At 39.3% G+C, this 26,426-nt stretch overlaps 1 protein-coding gene across 1 annotated transcript in view; it reads right to left on the bottom strand.

The window, feature by feature from the left end:
- ror2 (receptor tyrosine kinase-like orphan receptor 2) overlaps positions 1-23,490 on the bottom strand; it is a 44,640-nt gene extending 21,150 nt beyond the window's left edge. The window contains exons 1-2 of the mRNA XM_084936188.1: positions 23,127-23,490; positions 3,167-3,238 (exon numbers count right to left, since the gene is read on the bottom strand). Of these exons, the coding sequence (XP_084792314.1) occupies positions 3,167-3,238; positions 23,127-23,190 (136 nt within the window). The 5' untranslated portion in view covers positions 23,191-23,490. The remainder of the gene's footprint in view (positions 1-3,166; positions 3,239-23,126) is intronic.
- Positions 23,491-26,426: the final 2,936 nt, after the last annotated feature.

The raw sequence follows: 26,426 nt of genomic DNA, 5'->3' as shown, positions 1-26,426 counted from the left end.
ACAGTCCAGTATTAATGAACCATGTACACAATTTTTCAAAAAAAAAAAAAAAAAAAAAAAGTAAATAAATAATGTATGGTTCTTAGTTTATTGTTTATACTTTATTGTCTCTACTCACTTGGTATCATGGTAGCCTTAGTTCTTGTTATCTGTTTTGCTCATAGTAACCCACTACGAGACTAGCAAAGTAAACCCTAACTTCTGAGTTTTCCTTGATATCCCATTATATCAAGTTTGTAGGTTAAATCTCCGTCTGTGTTAGGTTTTAACTTCTTAATTACTTGTTGTTTTACTTTGAAAGTCTTTTGTCTTGTGTACTGAGTGTCATTTCCCCTTTTTTTTTGTATCCCTGATTTGTTCTCAGTGTGTTTTTCCCTAGGCTCATTATCTTTTGTAATTATTGTCCGATTCTCCGCTTGCCCCTTGTCGCATCGCCCCTTGTGGTTGTGTGTCCATTAGTTCATGGGTTCCCTGATGATTCCTTGTATTATGATTCCTTGCTCCAGCCCTGCTAGGTCTTTTGTTTGTTTGTTTGTTTTGTTTTTTAATTCTTTGATTTTAGCTTTAAAGCTTCTTTTCTGAGTCAGTTCCCGTTTCTCGAGTCTTGCACTTGGATCCACATCTCGTCTGCCACACACCCACTCATGATAGAATTAAGCTTAATTTTGGAAGATGTTAAACTGTATTTTATGAGTGTTTTTGTTATTTAGCCCAATTTCACTGGAATAATGGGTGGGACAAAACAGAAACCCAATCCATGTGAACAGCCTCACAAACGGCAACTTTCAAAATTACCATAATTGCACGGTATATCAAGCTCCTTTCAGTAAACTAAAAATAGTTTGATTCTCTGGATAAATCTGGACTGAGGATATTTACAAAACATGATAGTTTTGCATGACAGTCTTCACTCTAGGAACTGTGAATTGTTGTACAATACCTCAGTTATTTGCTTATAAAAACACATAACAACAACAACAACAACTGATCGTACTGTCCCCCACCTGCTGCGCCCCACTTTTTTAAAAACACCCGACTGTACTCATTTTTCTGTTTAGATGTGGAGGCAAAGTCACCCGCCAAAATATACACAACAATAGTTCTTTTTTAAATTTTCTCTTTTCACTGTGTCCTACATAATAAATTCAATCTTAGAAAATTCATTAAAGTTAGAATTTAGATTCCAATAACATTTGTTTGTTTGGTTTTTTGTCATAACATTTTGACCTACTTTTTACAGTCTGTATCACATTTCAGAGCCTGAACTTTTTCAGTTCTACTTGAGTAAATAAGTTGATTCAGGACTTTTACCAAAATATTTTTTAACACAAATACAGAAAGGGAATAAAAAGGAATAGGTGCAGGTGCAGAGATAATGATAAATACACACTAAGATTATGGCTATTGGTACTTCTACTTTATGCAGTTCATGCAGTGGAAAAACAGATCTGTGGCCTATTTCCCATCCTGACACAGCACTTCTATTCACAGGCTACAGAAGAGTAATGTTACCATAAAGCTCTTTAATCACAAATTGTTAATTTATCTGTTATGAAAATAAGTGTGTAAGGGCAGCGCAGTTAGGAAAGGAGAAAAAAGCATTAGTGATTAAAGGAGTCAAAACAAAACTGCACAGTTGCCTCCCACACCCCCAAAAAACAAAACCCCACACTCCCTTGTATGGGTCAGTCACAACCTCACAGTTCTTTTGACCATATCATTTCCATGCAGTCCTGGCTGCTACTCCAGTGACTGCCTGACTTGAAGTTGTGGTGTGACCAGAGGTCCCTGTACTATGACAGTCTTGGTCCAACACTCAGAAGCTAACCTCTGCATAGTGTAAGGGCATCGCCGGCTTTTTAGGCTAATTTATTCTTTATTTTGACAAATATAATCTGTCAAAAATACACAACTGTGCTGCAATTCACAACACGAAAAATGAAAAAGTTAAGGCCACAACTAAGATTCCGGTTCAAGAGTGTTGTCGCATAACTTTATTGTGAAGCAACATTTTTAATTCTCTTATCAGTCACTTACAGAATGTAATGTAGTCCAGCAGAGGTTGGGGCAGAATGCCTGCCGGCCAACACTCAGTGATCCACAGGGCCATCATCATTCTTGGCTGAAGTCCAAACTACTTTGGGACTAGTAAGGTATCAAATATCAAAGCTCAAGTACTTGATTGATTAGGCTTATCCCTGCGAGACAGAAGTAATGAAAAGCAGCTTTCTAACAAAACAGACTTTCCTGCAAGTTTCAAAAGCCTGGTCCACTAAGAGCAATAGCTTGTTTGTCCCAGAAACAACTACTCAAGGAATGCAGCTGATAACTGCACAGAGGAGCTATTCCTAAATCAAAGATACTGAGACAGCAACAGAAATTGTGAATTATAATGTTTTGATCTGCTGATGGGAGTCTGAAATATTACTATGAAATAATTATTTAAATCTGCCATGTGCTTTAGTCAGAGTTTGGGTGAGCTCAGGGCCTATGGGTCACAAGACAATGCTGTATATATTCTAATTAGGAATGGAAACACTCGACTCAGTCTTTCTGCAACAGTGTTGAATCTTTCCCTTAAAGTACTGATACTCATAGCTAAGGAAACAACGGAAACTACTTGCAACATTCCCAACTAATTGTTAGCATACAGACCAATGGGTCCTTCCTTGATTAACAGTTTATCTGTCTAGTCACTACTTCTGAGTAGCTCTCCAGATATAATCTGTATTGTCAGATGTAGCTCGTGACCACAGCATTTGATTTTAGTCTCTAGACAAGCTCAAAAAGTCCAAATGTGACATTTTGATGTGATGACAGAGGTCAGTAGGATGAAACCAAGTCATTGGGTGAAACTATAAAGTGAGATTATGGCTTGGTGAGCTATGTCAAGCTTAAAGTCAGAGTTTTCTGTCTCTTGAATGTGGCTCTCTTTTAAATTGGCTAAATCACTGTGAAAATCACAACAGAAAGAAAGCCAGGCTGCATTGAACTTTGCTGTTTGCTGTTACTATGCACTGATTTGTGAAGGGTATACTATGAGCAAAATACTTCTACAAGTCATTTTTGATATGGATTATACAAACAGTCCAATAGTAATTGAGCTTTAGGTGTGTACATAACTGACACAAACAGCATCAGAAAACAAAAGGAATTTCAATCTCACCTTCGACCGTTGGCGCAGCTCCACTCTGAGCTTCAGCCACACCACCTATGCCTACTGAGAGGCCCGGATTATCTGGAGGACAGAATTTGAGGGAATGAGTTCAAGTGAAACCTAAAATAAAAACAAGACCATGCAAACTGGTGGAGGTTGCAAGATGTTGCAAAGACTTAAAAATACAGACTAACATTTTGCATTCTATCCTTGAAATTTCCCACTCGTGGGACTAATAAAGGTATATCTTATCTTATCTTAAGGTGGTGCTTAAAATTCTGCTTTGTCCCAAGTACTGAGAATGTAAAAGTGCCTCCCAGAATTTTAAATGCGGAACTTTCATTTGATGTAAATGAAGGAGGCCCTCTGCAAACTAAACTAAAGTGGATGCCTGCAAAACTGTCTTTTTGGCAAAGAAAAACCCCTCCACAACATGTAGCCCATGCAAAAATGTGCTTGAGGAGGTAGGCATATCATTGTTAAAGGTAAGACGTGCCTTGATAAATGTGAATATATTTTTCATGGTATACCAAGATAGAGTGACAAACCAACAAATATGTGCTATGTCTGTTCAACCATTTATAAAAATAAAATAAATAATAATAATCAGCTATAAGAGGGTCGTTGACCCACTATTAATCATGTGCTTCATCACATAAGTCAAGGTGTGAAAACAGGTGTGAGCCATTACCACTACAGGCTGGATGAGAGGTGAAACATCTTCGATAATTAAAAAAAAAAAAAAAAAATCCAGTCACTTTATTTCCAAGTTCCTTAGACTACCATGATCTGGATGACTGGTAACCTTCACAGACAAGCTAGTACAATGTTGTAATTTTTATTTTTTTTATTCCTGCACATTTGTGTCGAATGAGAAATGCCATTTCTGTTAAATCACATTCAGTCCTGAATTTACATTTTCATCCACTACAAGAAAGGAAGACAAAACCATCATCATGAAAACCTCTAGGATCCACTTAATGGGGATACAGTCAGGTTTAATAAGTGCTGTCAAAGGTCTTTATAATTGTGTTCCGAGTAGTATTAAGGACTCTAATAAACTAATGTTTTTTGCTGCACTATAGTAAAAACCAAGAAAACCAAAAACTGAGTTAAGCTTCCTAAGGCCTGGTCAAACCAGGCAGCAGCTGTGATTGATTACATGTATCAAATGCCTTGGAAAATGAGGGACTTGGGGCAATGGGATGCTTTTCCATCCGCAGCTGAATAGGGCTGCTGGCTGCTGCATTCCAAGAGCTTGCTGCCTCTGTCATGAAAAGGCCCTTTGAGCGCTAAAAGAGGCCAGGCTACGGCTCTATGTGCTGGGGTTTTGACTGAGGGCTGTCTGGCACACCACAACACTTTCCTTCCCTCTCCTGGCTATCTTGCTGAAAATGTGTGTGCTGATCTCCTCCTGTAGCATAGTGTATTGACCCTTGTCTTTGTTATTCTTCATCCTACACTCATCTACACTTTTATGCCTTTTTTATGCCCTACACTCTTATTCTTTGAGATTTCTGATATTTTCAGAGAGCAGGCTGGAGTTCTACAAAAATGTACTGAAAGCAGAGCTACTTCAGAGAGAAGTTATGTTGCTAGTTGAATAAAATCTCAAGTTTAGTAAGGAGAGGTAAAGAACCACAGCATCAAAGGAGGAAATCATGATTTGAAATCTAATCGCTGTCTTCATTCTCACAAAGAATGCTTGTGGTTGAAGGAGTTCTGCAAAGCCACAAGGAGCATACTGAAAATGCAACAATACATATTTTTGCTTAATTAATACACATTCCAGAGAGCTACTGAGATCTGTTGATCAGCTAGTATGGTGTCATCTTGTCACCACCTGATGAAATTGTCAAGAAGTGATAATGTCTAAATTAAAATAAATAAATAAATAAACACACACCCAAGGACAGAGAGGAAACAACAGCAGTCAGTATGGTGATTCACATGGTGAGGATGTCCCCATTCCCATCACGGCCACCCAAATCACCAAAGACAGAACACTAAAACCTATGGTGGTGACAGACAGCCACAAAAACCTAGAGACCTCAGGCCTTGCGACCCACAGTGACGATCAAGATCAAATCCAAAACACCCTCACCAAGATCTAACAGAGGCCAGACCCACATGGGAAGCACAAACAGCCAGGAAGAAAAGTCCAAAGCACTGCAAAGAGCCAAGAGACAGCTAATAAGAGCCCAGGAAGGACATCATTTGGCACAACCATGGCCGCAAGGCACAACCCCATTCGTCCCCGGTGACCCTGCCATTAGGGGAGGGCAAAAGCAGCATGAGCAACACCCCGGCTCTAGCCCAGCCCATCCCATTCACCCAGCATCCAAGGGAGCCTACAGCCCCACGCAGTCCAGCAAGAGCAAATTGCTCTTGGAATAAAAAGTTCTTATCAGCTTTATATATGAATGAGCATCATGCTCTTCAGTAAACGTTGACACTGTTGTTACTTAGATCTGTAAGGTTATGTATATATCACTTTGAACTCAATTAAATTGAATTTTAGTGATGTCAGCGGTAATCTCTGCACAGGGCTGCACGGCGCAAACATGTTAACGAGCTAACCGCGTTGACGCCATGCAGTCCCGCGCAAGGGCCGATCTACACTAATGTCAGCGGTAATCTCTGCACAGGGCTGCACGGCGCTAACGAGCTAACCGCGTTGATGCCGTGCAGTCCCGCACACGTGCCGATCTACGCTAACTCACTAACGGAGATTTGCAGCGTTAATGCGGTTATAGCGTCAACGTCATTTTAACAAGATTAACACTGACAGCACTATTCAATTTACATAACACCAAACCACAACAATAGTTACCTCAAGGCACTTTCTAGTGTAAGGTAAAGACCCTACAATAACCTACAGAAAAAAAAGAAGAAAAAAAAACCCAACAAAAAACAAAAAACGGAGAAAACATTGACAATCAGAAGAAACACTATGCTCTATCTATAATCATTGTCAAGAAGGAAAGTTTTAGCCTAACTTTAAAAGTAGAAAGGGTGTCTGTCTACCAAATTCAAAGTGAGAGCTGGTTCCACAGAAGAGGGGCCTGAAAACTCCATTCCACTTTTAAATTTCCCAGGAACTACAAGTAAACCAGCAGTCTGAGAGTGAAGTGCTCTATTGGTGTCATACGGAAATATGACGTCTTTAAGATAAGCTGGGGCCTGATTTTTCAAAACCTTGAATGTGAAGAGCAGGATTTTAAATTCGATCATGGATTTAAGAGGGAGCCAATATAGAGAAGCCAAGACAGGAGAAATATGCTCTCTTTTTAGTCCCATGCAGTACACTGGCTGCAGCATTTTGGATCAACTGTAGGCTTTTCAAGCAGTTTTTAGGACAACCTGATAATAATCAATAACAATAATCCAGCCTAGAAGTAATGAATAGATTAACCAGTTTTTCAGCATCACTCTGAGACAGAATGTTTCTAATTTTAAGGATATTGCACAAAATGAAGCAAAGCAGTCCTGCATATTTGAAGTACAAGAAAATGACTCAAAGGTTCTTCAATGTGACTGGAGGCCAATCTAAAGTACATATCTGGTTAGACAAGTGCAATAACCCCAGTTTTATTCGACTTTAAAAGCAATAAATTAGAGGACATCCAGGTATCACTATTATTAATGGAGGCCGAGGAGTGGGTAAACATCTTACACACTGAGCAGAAAGGTAGATGAGGGACAGGTGAATAGTCCATCAGCTATGAGCTGTGAATATAATTAGCAGGTGATTATCCAATGCAAACTCTTTTTAAAGTATGTGATGGTTGTAATATAAAATAAAAGCTTTTACATAAAAAATTTATTTAAAAAAAAGACTACACAAAACACCGCTGTGCATTGTAACAGAAACATGAAGCAGTACTTTACCGCAAAGAGAACCGGAACCAAGTCTGGTTACATGATTTTATATACATGATGTACAGTGACTAAGGAGAAGGGGCATGACATCCACTAATCAAAGGGTCCATAGGCACTAATAAACGCCAAATTGTTCGTGATATATTTACTAAGGTTTAGCATTTCAAAAGGTAAAAAATACAAAATAAACAAAAAAAAAATGTTTGAATATCAGTCCATTTACTATTTTGACCAAAGTAATCATACAGAAACCTCAAAGATATTACTTTGTACAGTTTCTTTCTTCTTTTTCAACATGTGCTACAGGCTTAAACTAACCTCTGTAAATGCACTCTTTTTATTACCTCACTCACGCTGCCCAATCTTAAAAATTTTCCATCTACTACAGTTTGAAATGCTTATAAAATACACCATTAATACTAATATACTATCTATCCATCCATCCATTCATCTTCTTCTACTTATCAGTGGCCGGGTCACAGGGGGCAGCAGCCTAAGCAGAGAAGCCCAGACCTCTCTGTCCCCTGCCACCTCTTCCAGCTTGTCTGGGGGAACACCAAGGCGTTCCCAGGCCAGCCAGGAGATATAATCTCTCCAGTGTGACTTGGATCTGCCCGCTTTTACACACTCCGCAGGTCTGGTGATTACAAAATCGATCATTGACCTGCGGCCTAGCGTGTCCTGGTGCCACGTGCGCTTATGGACACTTATGTTCAAACATGGTGTTCGTTATACCAAATTACGGTTTGCACAGAAGTCCAACAACAAAACACTGTTTGGGTTCAGATCCAGGAGGCCATTCCTCTCAGTCACGCCCCTCCAGGTCTCATTGCCATTGCATACATGAGCATTGAAGTCTCCCAGTAGGATAACAGAGTCCCCAGGTGGAGCACCCACCAGCACCCCACCAAGGGACCCCAAGAAGGACGGGCTCCAAGAAGAGTGGCGCACTGTCGTCATCACTTATGCGCCGAGTGGCACATAAGCGCAGACGACAGTCAGGACCCAGTCCTCAACCCGAAGGCACAGGGAACAAACCCTCTTGTCCACTGGGAGAAACCCCCATGTACAGGGGATGCCGAGGGGATACTAGGATACCCACTCCAGCCCACCGCCAGGGGCAACTCCACACTGAGACCAGCCCCTCTCCAGGAGACTGGTTCCAGAGCCCAAGCTGTGCATTGTGGTGAGCCCAACCATATCTAGCCAGTACCTCTCAACTTCACGCATCAGTTCAGGCTCCTTCCCCACCAGAGAGGTGACATTCCATGTTCCAATTGCTAGTCTTGGTAGCCGGGGATTGGTTCGCCAAGGCTTCCTCTCCTGGCCGTGCGCAGCACACAATGCACGCAAAAACTACGGCACCTCCTGTGGGTAGTGGGCCTGCAGGAGGTGGGGCCATGTCCCTTTTTTGGGATGTGCCCGGCCAGGCCCCATGGACTAAGGCCCGGCCACCAGATGCTGGCCCTCGGGCACCCTCCCCGGGCCTGGCTCCAGGGCGGGGGCCCCGGTAACGCAATCCTGGGCAGGGTGAACTGTCCCCTTGGTGTTCTGTGTGCCATGGGAGACCCTACCATGGGTCAGAAGCCCCCGGACAACATAGCCCCTGGGATCCCTGGGACACCCAAACCCCTCCACCACGATATGGTAGCAATTCACGGAGGGCTAGAATAATGACTTACTAATACAAAGAAAAAAGAAAAAAAGAAAAAAAGAAAAAAGAAACAAATAAAATTTGTGTTTAGGACATTAACAAGAGGCAAAATTATGTTTTGTTGCTTTCAGCCTATTTTACATGTCCAAGGCTAAAGACATATGCATTTACACATATGGCACAACAGTGGTAACTTCACAAATTACTTTTAAAAAGTTATCCTGATCACAATCTAATAGCGTCAGGCAGGTGAGCTAAGAAAGAGTGACAGTTTAATTTACAAACTGTGTGTTCATTTAAGCATTTTGATTTACTGAAATGAACACCATTTATTATTTACCTATAATTACATACATAACCACACATACTCTTTAATTAAAGCAAATGCCAAATGAAAGAAATCTTAATTCTGTCAGTATTGTGGGATAACGCTTTGTGGGCCCAAGCCAGCAACGTTTTGTATACATGGTATGTATCACATAAAAGAACAAACAAACAAAAATGGTTACATTGTAATGTTGGTTCTCTGAATGAGAGGCTCCCTCTTCAGTCAGTTACAAATTCCATAGGTATGAAGCAACTCTTTAAGACACCCAGAGAGGAGGGAGTACTGGTCAGCTGGAAGAGTAAAAGGAGTGAAGGCATAGAAGATAGTCAGTAACCCCTGCCCACTTTGATTTACTGAAAATTGGTGCATTCCAAAACTCTTGACCATTAGTCTAAGTTAGCTGTTTAAAACTACTCTTTCAAGAACTTTTCAAATAAAAGGAAGGTTGGAGATTCACCAGTTAGCTAGAACATCTATGGCTTTTTAAGTAATGGTCTAATTACTGCCACCTTAAAGGCCTGTGGTACATAGCCCATTAATAGAGATGGGTTGATCATTGGTAGGTCATCTTTAAGCATCTTTGGCAGAATGGGGTCTAATAAACATGTTGATGCTTTGAAAGAAGTAATTACTGAAGTTAACTAACTAACGATCAACTGAAGAGAAAGAGTCTAGATAAATATCAGAGGCAATGAAAGCAGTTGTATATAATGTAAATGGATAATTGATGGAACCCGTCTCCTAGATATTACACATTGAACTGAACCTATCACTTTCCATTTCTGGTAACAATACAAATCCAATTATATCTATTCAAAGCACCCGTATACCACAGTTATTAGGTCATCCATGGCTGAGTAAATATAACCATCATATTGACTGGACTTTTCGAAAAACATTTAGCACTCTCGCTCCCACCACGCTATAGACCTGTTTCCTAGTGCTTCAATTCCTACAAGCTGTCTTCATAGATACCTCCAAAGACAAAATTCTCCCTCAGTTCAGCATTACTGGCTCCTTAAGATGGAAGCACAAATCTCTGAGGAGAGTTCATGGATGGCATGGTCTGCTATCCCTGACAAAACCAGAGGCATCCCGATAAGCCAGTGAGTTGCTGGGAATCTCCTATAATGAGGAAGATACTGTCATGGTTCCCCAGTCTAGAGCCTTGCATTGGGACTGGGATCAGACCCAACGCACATTTTGCAGGAGCGGTTATAGGGTCGCCACAGGCGGTAGCAGGCAGCTAAAAATAGATAGCAGGTCCCAATATTGTTAGGAGGATGGAGAGTGCAACAGAAATTTAAGACACCATAACTGCAACAACATTTTTGGAGTATAAAACTCGACAGGTTGGAGAATATAAAACTAAAGAAAAGAGGAAAATTGGATATTTGGAAAGGTTTTTAAATCGCTATAAATCAAGAAGGCAAAGAGCTAGACATTGTGTATTTTGAGAAATGTGACAAATTTCAGTCATGTGACGAGCTTGCTATCTTGGTGGGCAAAACTACTTCACCATGACCGCAAATAGAGGACAGTCGGTAGTACTGCAGGACTACAGTGTTTTGTTTTTTTTTCACTTGTCTCGAGGCAAGAGTACTTGGATCATCTATCCTTGGAGGAAAAACAAAGATACGAAGGGAAAACATAAATTTTGCGGTCTTGTGATCCATATTCTGCCCCGATAGCTTTAATTAAATCCCTGAAAGTGGCACCATCCCTCCCAGAGCTCCTTGTTCAGCGACATCTACATGTATGTTGTAGAGAATCTGTCACCTTAAACTGCTGCCAGGATGAAAGCTAAAGTACCGACAGCTACTTGCATTTTCGATCTGAATGGGTAAATAATGCCACTATGTAGGGGGTAAAGAACAAGGAATCGTTCATCCGTATATAAAAAAAGATAAGCGCTACTTAACTAGCTTAAGCAAACTACCAAACGTAAATCTTACATTATGTTTGCCTGGACATTTACAGTTTAGGGCCAGGAAAGTTCTGGTAGTATTAATTTTTTTACATCAATGTTGTGCCATAACTGTAAGTTGACCAAGTATTTTTCTCATGTCTGTAGATCATTTCTACAGTTTAAATGAGCCACCACTGACAGTTGGGGTCTCTGCAGTGGTCTTCTGTCTTTGATTGGTGTGGAGAGATACTGTGTGGACTGGATAAACATGTTTGAACATGTACCTAAGTGTATCACATACATCTAGATGGAAGATTAGGTAACCACAGGATCAAGAATTTTCCAATGATTATCATGAGATGAAAGATCTGTTTTATCTTTTGTTCATTTTCCCTAATTTCTTTTGGTAGAAACTGGAGCAAAAGTGCTGTGTAATTAGGGTAAGCACACAAAATGGGTTCAACTTTGATACTGGTTAAAAGCAGGAAGCAAGAAATGGTCATTTACCCTTCCAAATTAAAAGGCTATTTTCATTCAGAAGTCATTTACACACATGCAACATCCAAACTGCTGAGCTGAGCTACCAGGGGACGAGGGTAAAATCAAAAGCCAAATTAGATAGGGAAAAAATGAGAGCGGAAATCCAAAATTGTTACTCCCCTAAGCCAACTGTAGACTGGAAACTCCGAATCTAACGTGCCGGAATGTGTGGTAGTACAACAAATCATTTCACTTGTCAAACATTTATCAACTCACCACTGAGAATAAGGACACATAAATGATTATGATAATTCATAAAAGTTAAAGGTTAGTGTGGCTGACAAACACACCACAATACCCTGAAGCATCATACCAAGTAGCCACTCGGTCGGGTTGCTATGTGGCTCCAAAAGAAGACACATCTATTAAAAAAAAAACAAAAAAAACCAAAAAAAAACCACTACTGTGTGCATTCATGGTTCTGTTGCTATTTACCATGACAAATTACTACTATTATTACTACTACTATGTCATAGCAGCCTGTTTATTATTTGCTGTTTGTTAATGTCCAATTGTTTAGTAAATACTATATTTAATTCATCTACTTCTACACACACTGGTAGATAAAGCTAATTTAAGTTCAATCTCTGATCACTGATTTGGGCAGTTCTTTTAAAGCATTTTTTCCAAATCACTTTAATTTCTGTTGTCGTTAAAGTTGACAGTTGTGATTCTTTGTGTATTGTTCGCTCTCTTTATAAGAGAAAACTGCAAAAAAAAAGAAAACATATTTAAGTGAATTAAATATTTTACTTTTTAAATCTGAAATATATTTATAATGGTATTTTGCTGTTGATATTAGTTAATTATTGCAGGTGAATAATTTGCTAGTTTTTAATCCATTTTAAAATGTATACTATACAATAAAGATGTGTGCAAAATGTGAAAAGGGGATGGAAACTTTTAGACAACTGTATATTGTAAGCACTTTTTGAGATTGTAGGACTAAATTCTAACTGGAAATCAAAGGTGGTGAAGTTCTTCTTTTGCACAAACTATATCCAGATGTGACTAACAGGGTCATTCACGCTTATCATCTACACATAAACATGTATGAAAAACTATGTTGCAGTCTCTCTCACATAATGTATCATGGATTGTCAGATGGTATCACTTGCCTGCAATGGAATTTCCCCTTTCTCTGATGCTATCTTTCCACCCTACAAGCCCTCATCATTGAAGCTTACACAAGAGTAACTCCATCCCCGTAACTGAGTTAAAACAACAAAAGACAACTCGTTTGAAAGAAAAAACAACAACAAAAAACACCAAAGAGTTTTTTTATTTTTATTTTACCGTTTGGGTAATCAAATACAAGACAATACATGGCACTGGGAAGGTTGTGATGAGGACTGAGCTGAGTTATTTCCATTTCATTGGATCTTAGATAAGTAGGTGCATACCATTTTGGCTCTGTTTAAAAGCCAGAGTTAGCTGTGGAAAAGAGGCCGTTTTGATGCGCATGAAGCACTAGTATGTGCCAATTGTTTATCTTTCTCCAAACCAGTTATTAGTCATTCTTTCCTTTCCATCCAAATAGTTTGAGGGAAGAACAGTAAAGCAGAACTGAAAAGCAGCAGCAGAATTTCATTTAGTTGTGAACAAAAACTCTTCTCCTATTTTCTTTAAAACCCTTTGGCCCAGTCTCTGACCTATGATTAACTAAGCATCTGCTGGATGTTTTGGAAGAGCAGCAAGAAGAGGAAGCATCCTTTCTACATTCTACAGACTCCTGACAGATAGTAAAGGTGACAACCACAGGATTTTTCGGCTAGAAAGGAGAATTCATGATTGATAATGATGTCCTTTTTATGCAATTTTGTGTTAGTTTTCCACCATCCAAAAAGTTCTTTTTTCCCCCCTCTCTCCACAGAATATTTTCCCACAAGTTTGTGGGATCATCAAGATATTTATTTTAAGAAATGTGAGATAACCCTTTGGATTCTTTTTGATTAACAGTGGTTTTTGACTAAGGACTGTCCGATGGATCCCTTTTTACCCAGCCTCTTTCTTTCTTACTGTTGGGTCATGAACACTGACCTTAACACGGCCTAAATTTTAGTCATCAACTAATAATTATGCACCTCCATGTGTACATCCACATGCCTGCCCTTTTTTCTGTGATCGCACACTTTTTTCCATGCAGAATTTACATTATAAAGGACTAATGCACCTCAAACAGAAAAATTCAAGCGGACATCGAAGTAGAATAATAGGAATAACTTAAACATGGACAGCTATTGGGTTTCCAGTTGCCCATGTCAACAATAGAGTTTAATAGCTGAAGTAAGTTAACATTCGTTTCCGCTATATTTAATCAGGCTGACAACAAGACTTCGTTATCATAGGTATAATAAAAGCTTACTAACAACAGTTACACCAAACCAACATCCTCCTAGCATCTTACATAAGGTCTCTGAACATCAAGAGAGTGAAGGCAAATGAGCAAAGAAAAACCAAAACATCATCATTAGATCTTTTCTCTTGTGTAAGCTTACTTTGACCATTTTGCAGTTAAGTGAAAGACTGTAAATATATAAAAAGAACCTGTTGGTGTAGCAGTCGGAAAAGCCTCGCAACTGTTATTAGCGTCCTCCATTAGCTCTGCCACAATATGCTGTGGTATCGTGAAGTAAAGACAGAGCATAGAACTGACTTTAAAGGATTGGACCACAAATTACTTCATTGTCAGCAATATCCCATTCAGCTTTTGGGGTCAGCAACCGGAACAATATTTGATCCAGTGTCCTATTCCTGCTTTTTTAATGGTGTGACATTGTGTCTTCTGTACTGTATAATATAACATATATATTTTAGTATTTTTCTACTGCACTAAAGAAATGATAATGACTTTTGTATAAGCAGAGTTGTTAATATTAATATATAATAATCTTGTTAATAATTTTGGCTCCTCACTGCGTATGATTCTGGATACTGTAGCTCCTGTGAAAAAGAGAGCCTCAAATCACAAGTACTTGGCTCCCTGGTATAATTCTCAAACACGTACCTTAAAGCAGATAACTTGTAAGCTGGAGAGGAAATGGCATATGACCAATTTGGAAGATTATTTAGCCCGGAGAAATAATTTGCTGCTTTAAAAGAAAGCCCTCCGTAAAGCTAGAACATCTTAGTATTCATCATTGATTAAAGAAAATAAGAATGACCCTACGTTTCTCTTCAGCACTGTAGCCAGGCGGACAAGATGTCAGTGCACTGTTGAGCCAACCATCCCTTTAACATTAACTAGAAATGACTTCATGAACTTCTTCACAAATAAAATTTTAACCATTAGAGAAAAAATTACTCATATTCATCTTACAGATGTAACAACGTAACATTCTACAGCTGCTTTCAGTACCATTGATATTCATTTAGTCTTTTTCTCCAATTGATCTTTGGGAGTCAACTTCAGTAACTACTTCCTGCAAACCATCAACGTGTCTTTTAGACCCCATTCCTACAAAACTGCTCAAAGAAGTCCTAACATTAATGCTTCAATCTTTAATAGTCAGCTATGTAGCACAGACCTTAGCGCTGGCAGTAGTTAAACCGTTACTTAAAAAGCCATCTCTAGACCCAGCTGCCTTAGATAATTATAGGCCAATCCCCAACCTTCTACTCACCTCAAAAATTCTTGAAAGAGTAGTTGTCAAACAGCTAACAGATCATCAGCAGAGGAATGGCTTATTTGAAGAGTTTCAGTCAGGTTTCAGAGCACATGACAGTACAGAAACAATTTTAGTGAAGGTTACAAATGATCTTCTTATGGCCTCTGACAGTGGACTCATCTCTGTGCTTGTCCTGCTAGACCTCAGTGCAGTGTTTGATACTGTTGACCATAATATCTTATCAGAATGATTAGATCACACTGTAAGTATTACAGGTACTGCACTGCAGTGATTTGTATCAGATCTATCTAATAGACTCCAATTTGTTCATGTAAATGAAGAGTCCTCTTCAAACACTAAGGTTAATTATGGACTTCCCTTAGGCAGTATCATCAGAAGGCATAGCATACATGTTCACACCCAACTTTATCCATCCATGAAGCCAGATAACACACTCCAATTAGTTAAACTGCTGGATGACCTCTAATTTTCTGCTTGTAAATTCAGATAAAATAGAGGTTATTGTATTTAGCCCTGAAAATCTTACAAATATGGTATCTAACCAGATTCTTACTCTGGATGGCATTACCTCCAATAACACTGTGAGGAATCTTGGAGTCATTTTTGACCAGAATATGTCCTTCAGTGCACATTTTAAGCAAATATGTAGGATTGCCGTCTTCCATTTGCACAACATCTCTAAAATTAGAAATATCCTGTCTCAGAGTGACGCTGAAAAACTAGTTCATGCATTTATTACTTCTAGGCTGGACTACTGTAATTCATTATTATCAGGATGTCCTAAAAACTCCCTGAAAAGCCTTCAGTAAATCCAAAATGCTGCAGCAAGAGTCCTGACATGGACTAGAAAGAGAGAGCAGATTTCTCCTACATTTGCTTCCCTTCTTTGGCTCCATGTGAAATCCATAACTGAATTCAAAATCCTGCTCCTCACATACAAGGTCTTGAATAATCGGGCCCCATCTTATCTTAATGACCTTATAGTACCATATCACCCCATTAGAGGACTTCACTCTCGCACTGGAGGCTTACTTGTCCTTCCTAGAGTATTTACAAGTAGAATGGGAGGGAGAGCCTTCAGTTTTCAGGCCCCTCTTCTGTGGAACCAGCTTCTAGTTTGGATTCAGGAGACAGACACTATCTCTACTTTTAAGATTAGAAAAAAAAGGAAAGTTTTAAACCTAAAGCATATAGTTAGGGCTGGATCAGGTGACCCTGAATGTTCCCTTAGTTATGCTGCAATAGGTGTAAGCTGCTGGGGGATTCCCATGATGCATTGAGTATTTCTTCTTCGGTCTTTCTCACTCACTATGTGTTAATAGACCTCTCTGCATTGAATCATACTTGTTATTAATTTCTGGCTCTCTTCCACAGCATGTCTTTTGTCCTGTCTTCCTTCTCTCACTCCAACTGGTCGTGTCAGATGGCCGCCCCTCCCTGAGCCTGGTTCTGCTGGAGGTTTGTTTCTTCTTGTTAAGGAAGTTTTTCCTTCCCACTGTCACTAAAGTGCTTGCTCATTAGATGATGATTATTGTTTTGTCCCCCCCCCCCCTGTATGTATTATTGTAGCGTCTACTTTACAATATAATGCACCTTGAGGCAACTGTTGTGATTTGGCGCCATTTAAATAAATTTGAATTCAATTTACCGAAAGTCAAATGTAATCAAAATACTACAGTTCTGATAACCTTTGACTTCAACTGAGAAGTTCATCAACTTAAAAACTTAAAGCAATGAGTTCCTTAATGTTTTTAGGTTCTGCTAACTTTACCTATCTGATTTTCAGTGGGACTCAAGAAAACAGAAACGGTTTGTTCATTTGTTTTTAAACCAGGAGTAACATATTTCGGGTCATTGTCATGTTGGAAGACAAAGCAACAACTCAAACTGAATTCTACTGTTTACTACTTGAGGTTTTTTGTTTGTTTGATTGTTTTGCAGTATTTTGTTTTATGCTGTGTTTCAGTGTGGGGAATGTGTTGTTTCAGTTGTGTCCTTGCCCTTCTTTCTCCAAACATAAGCAGCGTCTCTATGGCCAAAGAACTCTCGATTTATCTCAGGTGACCAAAAGACGCTTTTATACATAATGTTTCTCCAGGTTGTCCTTAGCATACTTCAGTCTGGTTTAAAGGAAACTCTTCTGCAGAAGTTGAGCTTTTCTTGGTTTCACTTTTTCAGGGGACTAATAATATTGACCCTGGTAATTTTTTGTATTTTTCTAAATAATTCTTTTATTGTGCAAAGAAAAATAATGTATGTTTTCTAAAGAAAACTAATATGTTCAGAAATGCTATGTTGAAAATCCCTTGCTCTGTTAAAAACTCACAAAAGAAAAAGAGTTACAAAGGTAGAGAAATATGCACCATAAAAAATAAGAACACATCCTGGGACACTTTAACAGGATAATTACGAACAGGCTCAACAACAGTGCCTGTGGCTCCAAATATCTTATAATGTAAACAGACATTGGCCAGGCAGATGCTGGACTTCAGCAAGACTGATAACATCCGTAATCTCTTCCTGGAGACACAGACCTGACAATCCACATTTCACCCTCTCTTACTTAACAGACAGATTATGTAGCACATTTTAACAGCTGATCCAGCCAGGTAACCAAAGAATTGAGAAAACCTCCCAAATGCAATAAGAGAGTATAATCTATGATGTGTTGCTCTGCTGCAGACTAAGTGTGTATGTCTAAGGAAATCAAGCCAGACTAAGAAATACATGCTCTACCTTCAAGTCTCAGCACTCTATAGATATATTTATTTTCATAAAGAACTTTCTTGGGAGGAGGGGTGCTGGTGGAAAATCCACTGTAAACTAGAAAAATCTAAATGATCTATTAGTTAAAGGTTCCTCCAAAGCCCAAAGTAAGAAATCCATCTGCCTACAGCCTCTTCACCACCACCAGCCCCACTTTTTGCCAAAGGCCATCACATTGAACGTGACTGAAGACCCTCACCAACTTTAGTAGGGTGGTCCAAAAAAACATTTATCCATTTGCAAAAAATATGTCTTTGGTGCACAGCTGTCGTACATATTTAGCAGCACAGGTAAATGAAACTTTATATCATTGTAAGTTGGAGCCTTGAATCTTTGTGTAAAAGAAGATTTGTGTTGTCTGGATATTGAACTGGTAGCAGTTGGAATATGCCAATATTACAGAAATTATTATCATTATTACCCTTGACTTTAAAAATGTGCTACTGGACAGAACATAACCTTTTAGCAGTATCCCAGCTGTCCCACTAAAGAAAACAGAGTACTAGACATGTATTCATGTATGCCACTAATGCAAACAGTGCCATTTCAATCCCTCCTTTGCATTTCTGACCAGTCTAGTCCAGCTGACCCCAAAGTATCTTCCTCTAGTTAATTGAAAAACCTGTATCCTCAAGAGTTGCTAGGAGGTGGACAAATGAAACTATTGGGGCACTGTAGGAATGCTTTGAGTACCTACTCTTAGGGTTTTCCTTTAAGTGGTACAACCTGTTACCAGGTACTTTTTTTAGTACCAAGGTTTTTAGGCAAAGGTTCCAAGTGCCACCTATTGGCTAGTCACTGCTGTCATTCAAGTCATGAGAGCAATGCCTTCACAAAAATCAAAACCACCATTTAAAAAAAAAACAAAACAAAACAAAAAAACAAAACAAAATACAACAAAAACACAAAACAGCGTAGTGGTTCCTGAGTCTGACAAAAAGCCATACACCTAGCAGCAGGTATAGCATCGCCTTGATGTGCTCCATTGTTTTGTTGTATTTGTGTCCCGTGCAAATGACTTTATGGACTTTTGCCCGCATTGCTAATAACGACATTAGGTGGTACTCAACTGTAATATAAAACAACCAAATCAGAGTAGAGTTGAGTCCAGTCGAGTAGGGAATACTGGAAAAGGGCTATCTGTGAAACATATGAAGAGGACATTACCAGTTTTACTGGATCTCTAACAAAAAATGTGAAATTCCGTGAACACAAACTTATACCAGCTCTGACTGTTGTTTTGAGAACAACAATCCCTGGATCAAATTGATAGACTCCTACAGGAGGAAGCGGGGGGCTAAATTTGAGCCAATTAGCACAAGGGATTTGTGGAATTTTATTTTATTTTAATTTTTTATTAGTCCTGTATTTATCCAGGTAAAAAACTGATTGAGATTAAAAATCTAGTTTCCAAGAGATACTTGGCATCATGGCAGCAAAAGTCAAAGTGTGAAATAGCCTGAAATAAATGACTGGGTTTAAGGTGAGAGACAACCAGTGAGCAGCCTAGAGAGAGCAAATAAGCTAAACAATTTATTTAAAAAAATAAATAAAAATCTAACAGGATTAGTTCTGCCTCCTTCCAACCACACACCTCAACTGCATTCAGTGATTTTGACCTTTTCCCCTCAAAGTGAACAGGTTGTACTGGAAGGCCAACACCAAAACTGGGGTTGTATACAAGAAGGGAAAGATCCTTCAACATGTGCACTATTGCAGATTTTTTTTCATCAGTCTGTTGTAGCAAGTTCTGTAGTCTGCAAGAAGAGCAGCACAGAGGCTGACGTCACCAACAAACTGAAGAAAAGACAAATTTATCAGAAAAGCTGTGCCTTGTGGTTTCTAACAAACTGGATACATTTGATGATGTGGTTGACGTCGCCGAACAAACTGTTTTTCCATCAAGTATAATGCCTAAATTATGCTTCAGCAGGAAATCTATGTCATAACCAGAAACCCCTTTAAACACCACCTTCCACGTACCCTGATGTGCACCTCCTGAGAAATGTAAGGACATGTCAGGTCAACGCAGCCTGCAATAACCGAATAGCACGGAAGGTTGCGGTGTAGGGTTAAGAGGGGTTTCCAATTACCTCGCAAGTTACGACGTAGATTTCCGCATAAGTCTAAACTGGGTTTAACTCTCTGAACAACTTACTGGACAGTCAGCAGGGCACTTCCCATAACAGGCTGATATAGCAATGGGGCTACAAGGACAGCTACAGGAAACTTTTCATACCTACTGCAATAACTCTGTACACTGAAGCACATCTGTTTGGCAGATAATCATCTGTTCTTTCAACCAAGCCACAAGTGTGATTTCTCGTTTGTATACAAAAAGCTCCCTACTTTGGGAAACTTTCTTTTGCAGCCTTTCATTGTTCCTGTTAAACTAGTCAGTATATTCCCTCTGATACAAAATGTCTTCCTTGTTTATACTCCACACATCAGCACTCAGACATATACAGATTGCTGAAGCAACACATTTCAGCATTAGGCCTCAACAGTCTGACTATTTCATACTGCTTTCACTACTACAAACATGTGTTTTCCTGATCCTCTGGTTCCACCTAGTCACTAGAGTAATGGGGAGATGTGAATATTATACTTGCATGGTTCTGTATGTCTGAAATAATTAAAAAAAAAAAAACACAACTAACATATGGACCGATACATCTATTTTTTTTTTTTAATAATCAACCATCTTTATCCAGCTCTTAAAAGTCCTGTTGTATTATTCTGTCCAGAACAATGAATGATGTGTCCATCTATATTTAAGGATCTGACAATTCACTCACAAATAAAGATCTTTAAGCCTCTGAATCTGCTGTATTTCAGTAGAACAAAATGTTTTGTGGCTAGAATACATTTTTTAAACTGTCATTTGACATGATTTGTTACCAGGACAACAAAAGAAAGAGCTGTCCACTCCATTTTATCTAAAACTTGCATGTTTTCTAATCTTAATCAAGTGGGTTTGGTACCTTGATAGCACCGAACAACTAGTAAAACACACTTTTGCGGCGATAGTATAGGGCTGTTTTTTCTCCAACTGCCATGAAAATAGGGTAAATATTTACTGAGGATATTTAAAAGATTGGTTATGATTGTTTGTAGTTTATTTGCTCACATCTCAGCTTCTGTTACGTGAGGTTGCTATCAATTAAATAATTTCTTATGAACATTCACTCCGAAAGTGGTATCAGTGATCATTGGCTGCAGGCTAAAAACATGTCCTTGAGGCCATAGTAGGTTTGAAATGAATTAGGTTTTGTAAGCGCTAACAAAACCTAACTAAAATTATGGTTATGGGTGGTTCTATGCTTTCTGAAAGACTACAGAAGATGGCTAAATTAAAAATGTACAGAATGATTTTTAAATCATTCTGTACATTTTACAAAACAAATTCAGACAGTTCTCAGATGCTGTTAGCCAATCCAACAAACACTGTTTCAAAGCACATTAAAGTCTTTACACCTTTTACTTTCACAAGCCTGTTATCAATGCATCTGTGGACTCCTCTTAGTCTCAGTAATTCCAAGCATGTCCCTTTTCAGCCTCCTGTGTTTAACTTTAGATAAACAGCCGGTTCATTTCATACAATCCCTGCTCTCTCCAAATATGAACTTGAGAGACATGAACTGTTAACATAGGATACATGTCTGTAGCTCACTTTGCAGTACTGCAGTACAGATGCAAAAGGGAGGATATTTCAAGTCCTAAACTTTACACTCATTTTCCTTGTAATACAGCTGTTTGACAAGGAGAGGGGTCACAGGGCATCAGACTGACAAAATAACAATGCAACCCCGTAGTGTTTCTGAGGATTTGGTATGGCTCGTCACCCTAAAATGCATCCAACTTAACTAAAGACCAGGAGTTCTAGTTTTTTAGCCTGACATCAATTAAATATGCTTGTGGATGTAAAATTGAACTCTGCTCTGTGCATTGTCAGAGAGACTGAGAAATTCTTCTTTGAAATCTGTTCAGTATCACATGCATTGTTCTTAGCACATATGAAATTCCTTAAGAATGTCAGAAAATATATCTTAGTATGGTTAAAGCAGGGATCCAACACATTGCAATGCCTCCATTTTAAAACTTTAAAAAGTCAAGTTAAAACAAGAACTGTGTAAGTCGAGGCTTATGTATGTACAAATGTATGAGTTTTAAAACTACTAAAAGGAAAAATGGAAAAAAGAACTCATTTTCCTTATCCCCACCCCACGCAAAAAAGAGAAAATCCTTAATGTTCTCATCTATTTATTTATTTATTTATTTATTTTTAAATCGGAGACCTCTGCACAGCTTCTTCATCCTAGTAGCCAGAGTTAAAAAGAAATGCCGCGACAACGCCAAACAGCAGAGAGCAGGAGGAGAATGTGCTAATCATTTAGCTCTCTGCACCCCACCCCCACCCTTTTCCCTTAATACCAAATGGTAAGTCCTCAGAGCGAAAGCTGAAAACAGGAAATCTGCAGAGCTCTCACCTCCCACAGGGGGAGTAAATTAATTAGCATGACTGACAAAGACGTGAGATCACCTCGAGCTATGCGTTCAATTAACATGACAACTACATAGTGGTCCTTTGAGTCCAACACAAGCACCCCTTTTTATGAAGACTAGGAGCTGCAAGAACACACGTCAACAAGCTGAAAGAGGACAAAGAGTGCTTAAGTGGTCACAGATACTTACGGGAGACCCCCCCACCAATCCAACACACACACACACACACACACACACACACACACACACACACACACACACACACACACACACACACAATCTTTCCATTTAAAATCGTGAAATGTGTATATTTTTAAAAAAATATATAAATACACAACTACAAAATTCAACCAGCATAAAGGATCGAAAGGATTAAAGGAGAGGATGTATAAAGAGATTTAGAGAAGAATCTTCGTTATATTTACTATGTGTGTCCAAGTTTGGGTAAAGTAGGAAATTTAAGAGGTAGTAAGCCATCCGTGCTCTCTGCGAAAATATTGATATTCTCTTTAAACAACGGAAACTCCATTTCTAAACAGATCTCTTAACTCGGACTGCAAAAGCGGTCAACAAAATCTATTGTGTGTGGAGGAGTGGAAACAACGTGGAAACATCACAAACTGTTTTTCAAGCCAGAGAATTCTAAATGTGTAGGACTCCTAAGCAAATCTTTACCTACTGGCCGGTCTTTATGTTGTGTAGCCCATCACTTCTCACCTTAATCCAAATTCTTTTGGAGTTTGAAAGAAACTCACCTTCACATTTCAGACTGGGCGACAACACAAGTATCCAGAGCAAACTCCTTAGGAAGGTGACCATGGCGTACGTTTTCACTAAGGAAACTTTACAACAAGACTGATAACTTTATTATCCCACTGTTTGAGCCGATGCCCTTCTTTTGACTTCTTGTTTTCTGTCCACAGTCGTAGCTGGAGAGAAAGCTTACTTTCCAAATCGTCAGAGAGTCAGACACGAAGGTGCAGGACAGATGCGGGTTCGGAGAGGTAATCAGGCGGTCGTTCATCCCATTTACAGTCCACAAGAGAGACGGGCTGAGCGGCTGCCTCTGAGCTGCTAGTCCTGCGTTGGCCTCTGTCCTCGCGTTGAAATGCGAGCAGTGACGCGCACATGAAGTGCAATATGGCAAACCACGTTTTAGGAAGAGTGCACCATCTAGAGACAGAACCCAAGAATCCTAACAACCAGACTGCCAGATCTACAAACCTTATCCTGTTAATAGCCTATTTACAAATACAAACATTAACACGAGGAATCTAGAGTCTGCAGTGCTCATTTTGGGAAAGCAAATATATTAGACACAGCGTAGCGTTCAGACCACACCTTTGCTTGTTACAACTGCTGGACAGAACAGGTTTAAAAAAAATCTGGTAAGTATTTCATGGTTCTATCATTTTGCATTATTTTAACTCTATTTTATAGTTTGGCATCTGAGTTATTAGTAGTAGTTTCTTGGTCAAGTCACAGTTATTTTCACTGTAGTTCCTGACTTCTCCTTTAGGTCATTAGGTCTCACTTCTATTCTTTGTTCTTGTCATTTCTAATATTCATATTTGTGGATTTTCTTTGTTTCAGTTGTCAGGTTCTGTTTATTTCCTTGTGTCATCCTGCCTCCCCTTTGCCTTGTGAAGTTTCAATCACATTTTTTGTTATTTTTATTTCATGTGTTTCATGTTTAGCTTTGGTTCCTCGGTTTTGTCTTTCTTAACTGTTACCAGCTGTTTTTCCACTGGCTTCCTGACCACTTGTTATCCCATACTTGTATGTATGGTTTCACGTTCCCTTTGTTTTTTGTTATGTCCTCCCTCATGTTGTGAACTCCATGCATCTGTATTGATTCCACACATCTCAGTAGTGATGGCAGAGATAGAACATTATTTTGAAACATTTTAAACACATCACTTATTACATATGGTGACCAAATAAATGTCATTTAAAAACATTGCACTCAATAAACTGTAATGTTTTTGTGTGTCTTGTGTCTTTTTGTCTCTAAACTTTGTGTTGGTTTATAGTATTATTTCTATGGATGGATATTTTATTTGAACCAGTCAGTATTTGTATGGGGCTCTTCTATATATTTGAGTATTTTTATTAAGAAAGATAATCTGTTCAACAGTACTCAAGCTGAGGTTTCATGTCTTGCTCTGTCCTGCTTTGGAGAATATTCTTTCACAGGGGGACTGATGTGGCTGGAGTAGAAAGCTTGACCTGTCTTGACCAGGTGGAATAGATGAGAGAATATGGTGGCATGCTGGGTTCAGTAATCTAGAGGGTTATCTCCTCTTGGTAGAGATGAGGCTGAGGGATAGCGCTGAACCTCAACAGAAGCATCAGCAGTAAGACTCTGTTTTGGTTGGTTTCATCTACTCTGCAGTCAAAAACATCCCACAGCCTCTCTTGATGATGTTCACTTGCCTCTTGTACTGTAGTGGCTGATTTTGATGGTACACAAGCACTTGTTTGCGCTTGAGAAGTGTTTCTTGGTCAGCACTGTTGAAAGGAGTCAAAGTTGTTTTCAAGGAGGACAAGGCTGCTGCAGCTCGTTCACAGGCGCTGAAACCTATTTAATGTGCTGTTCCATCTAGTCTCAACTTCCTGTAGGAGTTTCATCACAGGTTTTCCCATTTGCTCCTGAATGTCTAATAGCTTCTGCTTAGCAGTGGTACTAGATGTAATATATCAATTCAAGGGTTTCTTAAATGGCTTTTTTCACAAACAAATTCAGTGTGTGAGCAAAATAAGGCATGTGTCGCACTTGTAAAAGTTGTGCACAGGCTATCATGTTGAGCACATCATCAGTGATTTAACATGTAACCTCGTTCTGTATCCCCCCCATGAATGCAGAAGAACAACTTTGGCTTCCTTCAAATGCTCAGTGGTGTGCATCACCGAATATGTTAATTGAGGTCCACATATACACTACCAGCCAAACAATTTAGAACACCCCAATTTTTCAAGCAGGGGTGACGTGGGGTGCAAGTGGCCCCTGGGCCTCAAGTTTGAGACCCCTGATGTAGAGGAAGTGGCTGATGATTGTGCCAGTAGTCAGTATCTGTAGCCAGTCTTGTCAGGGATGTCACTTACGCTCAGGCCTATGCAGAACAGCAGTGGGGACTGAGCATCTCCTGGGTAAATCTAACACTTGGTGATGACTTGTGCTATTGTGCTAACTAGTGTTTTTCGCCACATCCCCACTGATTTCCTGATGAAGGATCTTAAGGGCTTGTTGATCTTATACAGTTCTAGGCACTCCAGAGTTCATGTGTGAGTCATAGACTTTCTTGTAAGCAATCCAAGAAATGTTTTGCCCCTCTGTTTTTTCTGTTAATTCCTTTTTGTGCCCCGCTCATGTGTTGAGTCATATGCCTATTTATCTTAGTCGCTATGATGTCTGAAAGAGCTCCTACTGAGTCAGGTTATTGGCTGGTATGTAACTAACTGCACTCCACTCATGGAGTGCAGTTAGCTTCTTTAGATAGGAGGTGTGAATCATATCAGGGCCTAGTGCTGACCAACTCTTCATGCTTCAGACCCTTTCTTGGATGTCTGGCATTGTTCAGAGAGGTTGCTGTTATGATCTGCTCTAAGATCTGCAAGCCACTGAACATTAATGTTATGGATGGATTACTCCATCTGAGCACTTAAAGCGCTTTACACAACTTGCCTCACTCACCCATTCACACAAGCAGTTTTTTCTATGCTTTGTCTAAGTGCTTTCTATCTAACATTCACATGCATTCATACTCTGATGGATGCATCAGAGAGACTTGGGATTAGTATCTGGCCCAAGGATTTTTGGCATGCAGACTGGAACACACGGGGATGAAATCACCAACCTTTTGGTTAGTTGGTGAACTACAGCCACCTCAGGATTATGGCAGGAATATGCAGGCAGTCCCTGGAGTATGAAGGAATTGATATCATGCATGATATCAGATAGTTAATCCAATAGCTAATATAATAGCTAATCCATGAGCTAACAGGAAAGGGAAAAGAGAGTAGAATTTTAAATGTCAGAAATAAATCTTTGATTT

This window comes from Perissodus microlepis, chromosome 7 (assembly GCF_051167445.1).
Source record: "Perissodus microlepis isolate ML-2025 ecotype Zambia chromosome 7, ASM5116744v1, whole genome shotgun sequence".
Lineage (NCBI taxonomy): Eukaryota > Metazoa > Chordata > Actinopteri > Cichliformes > Cichlidae > Perissodus > Perissodus microlepis.
Note: the sequence above shows the minus strand (reverse complement) of the source record. Positions and strands in the feature narration are given on the sequence as shown.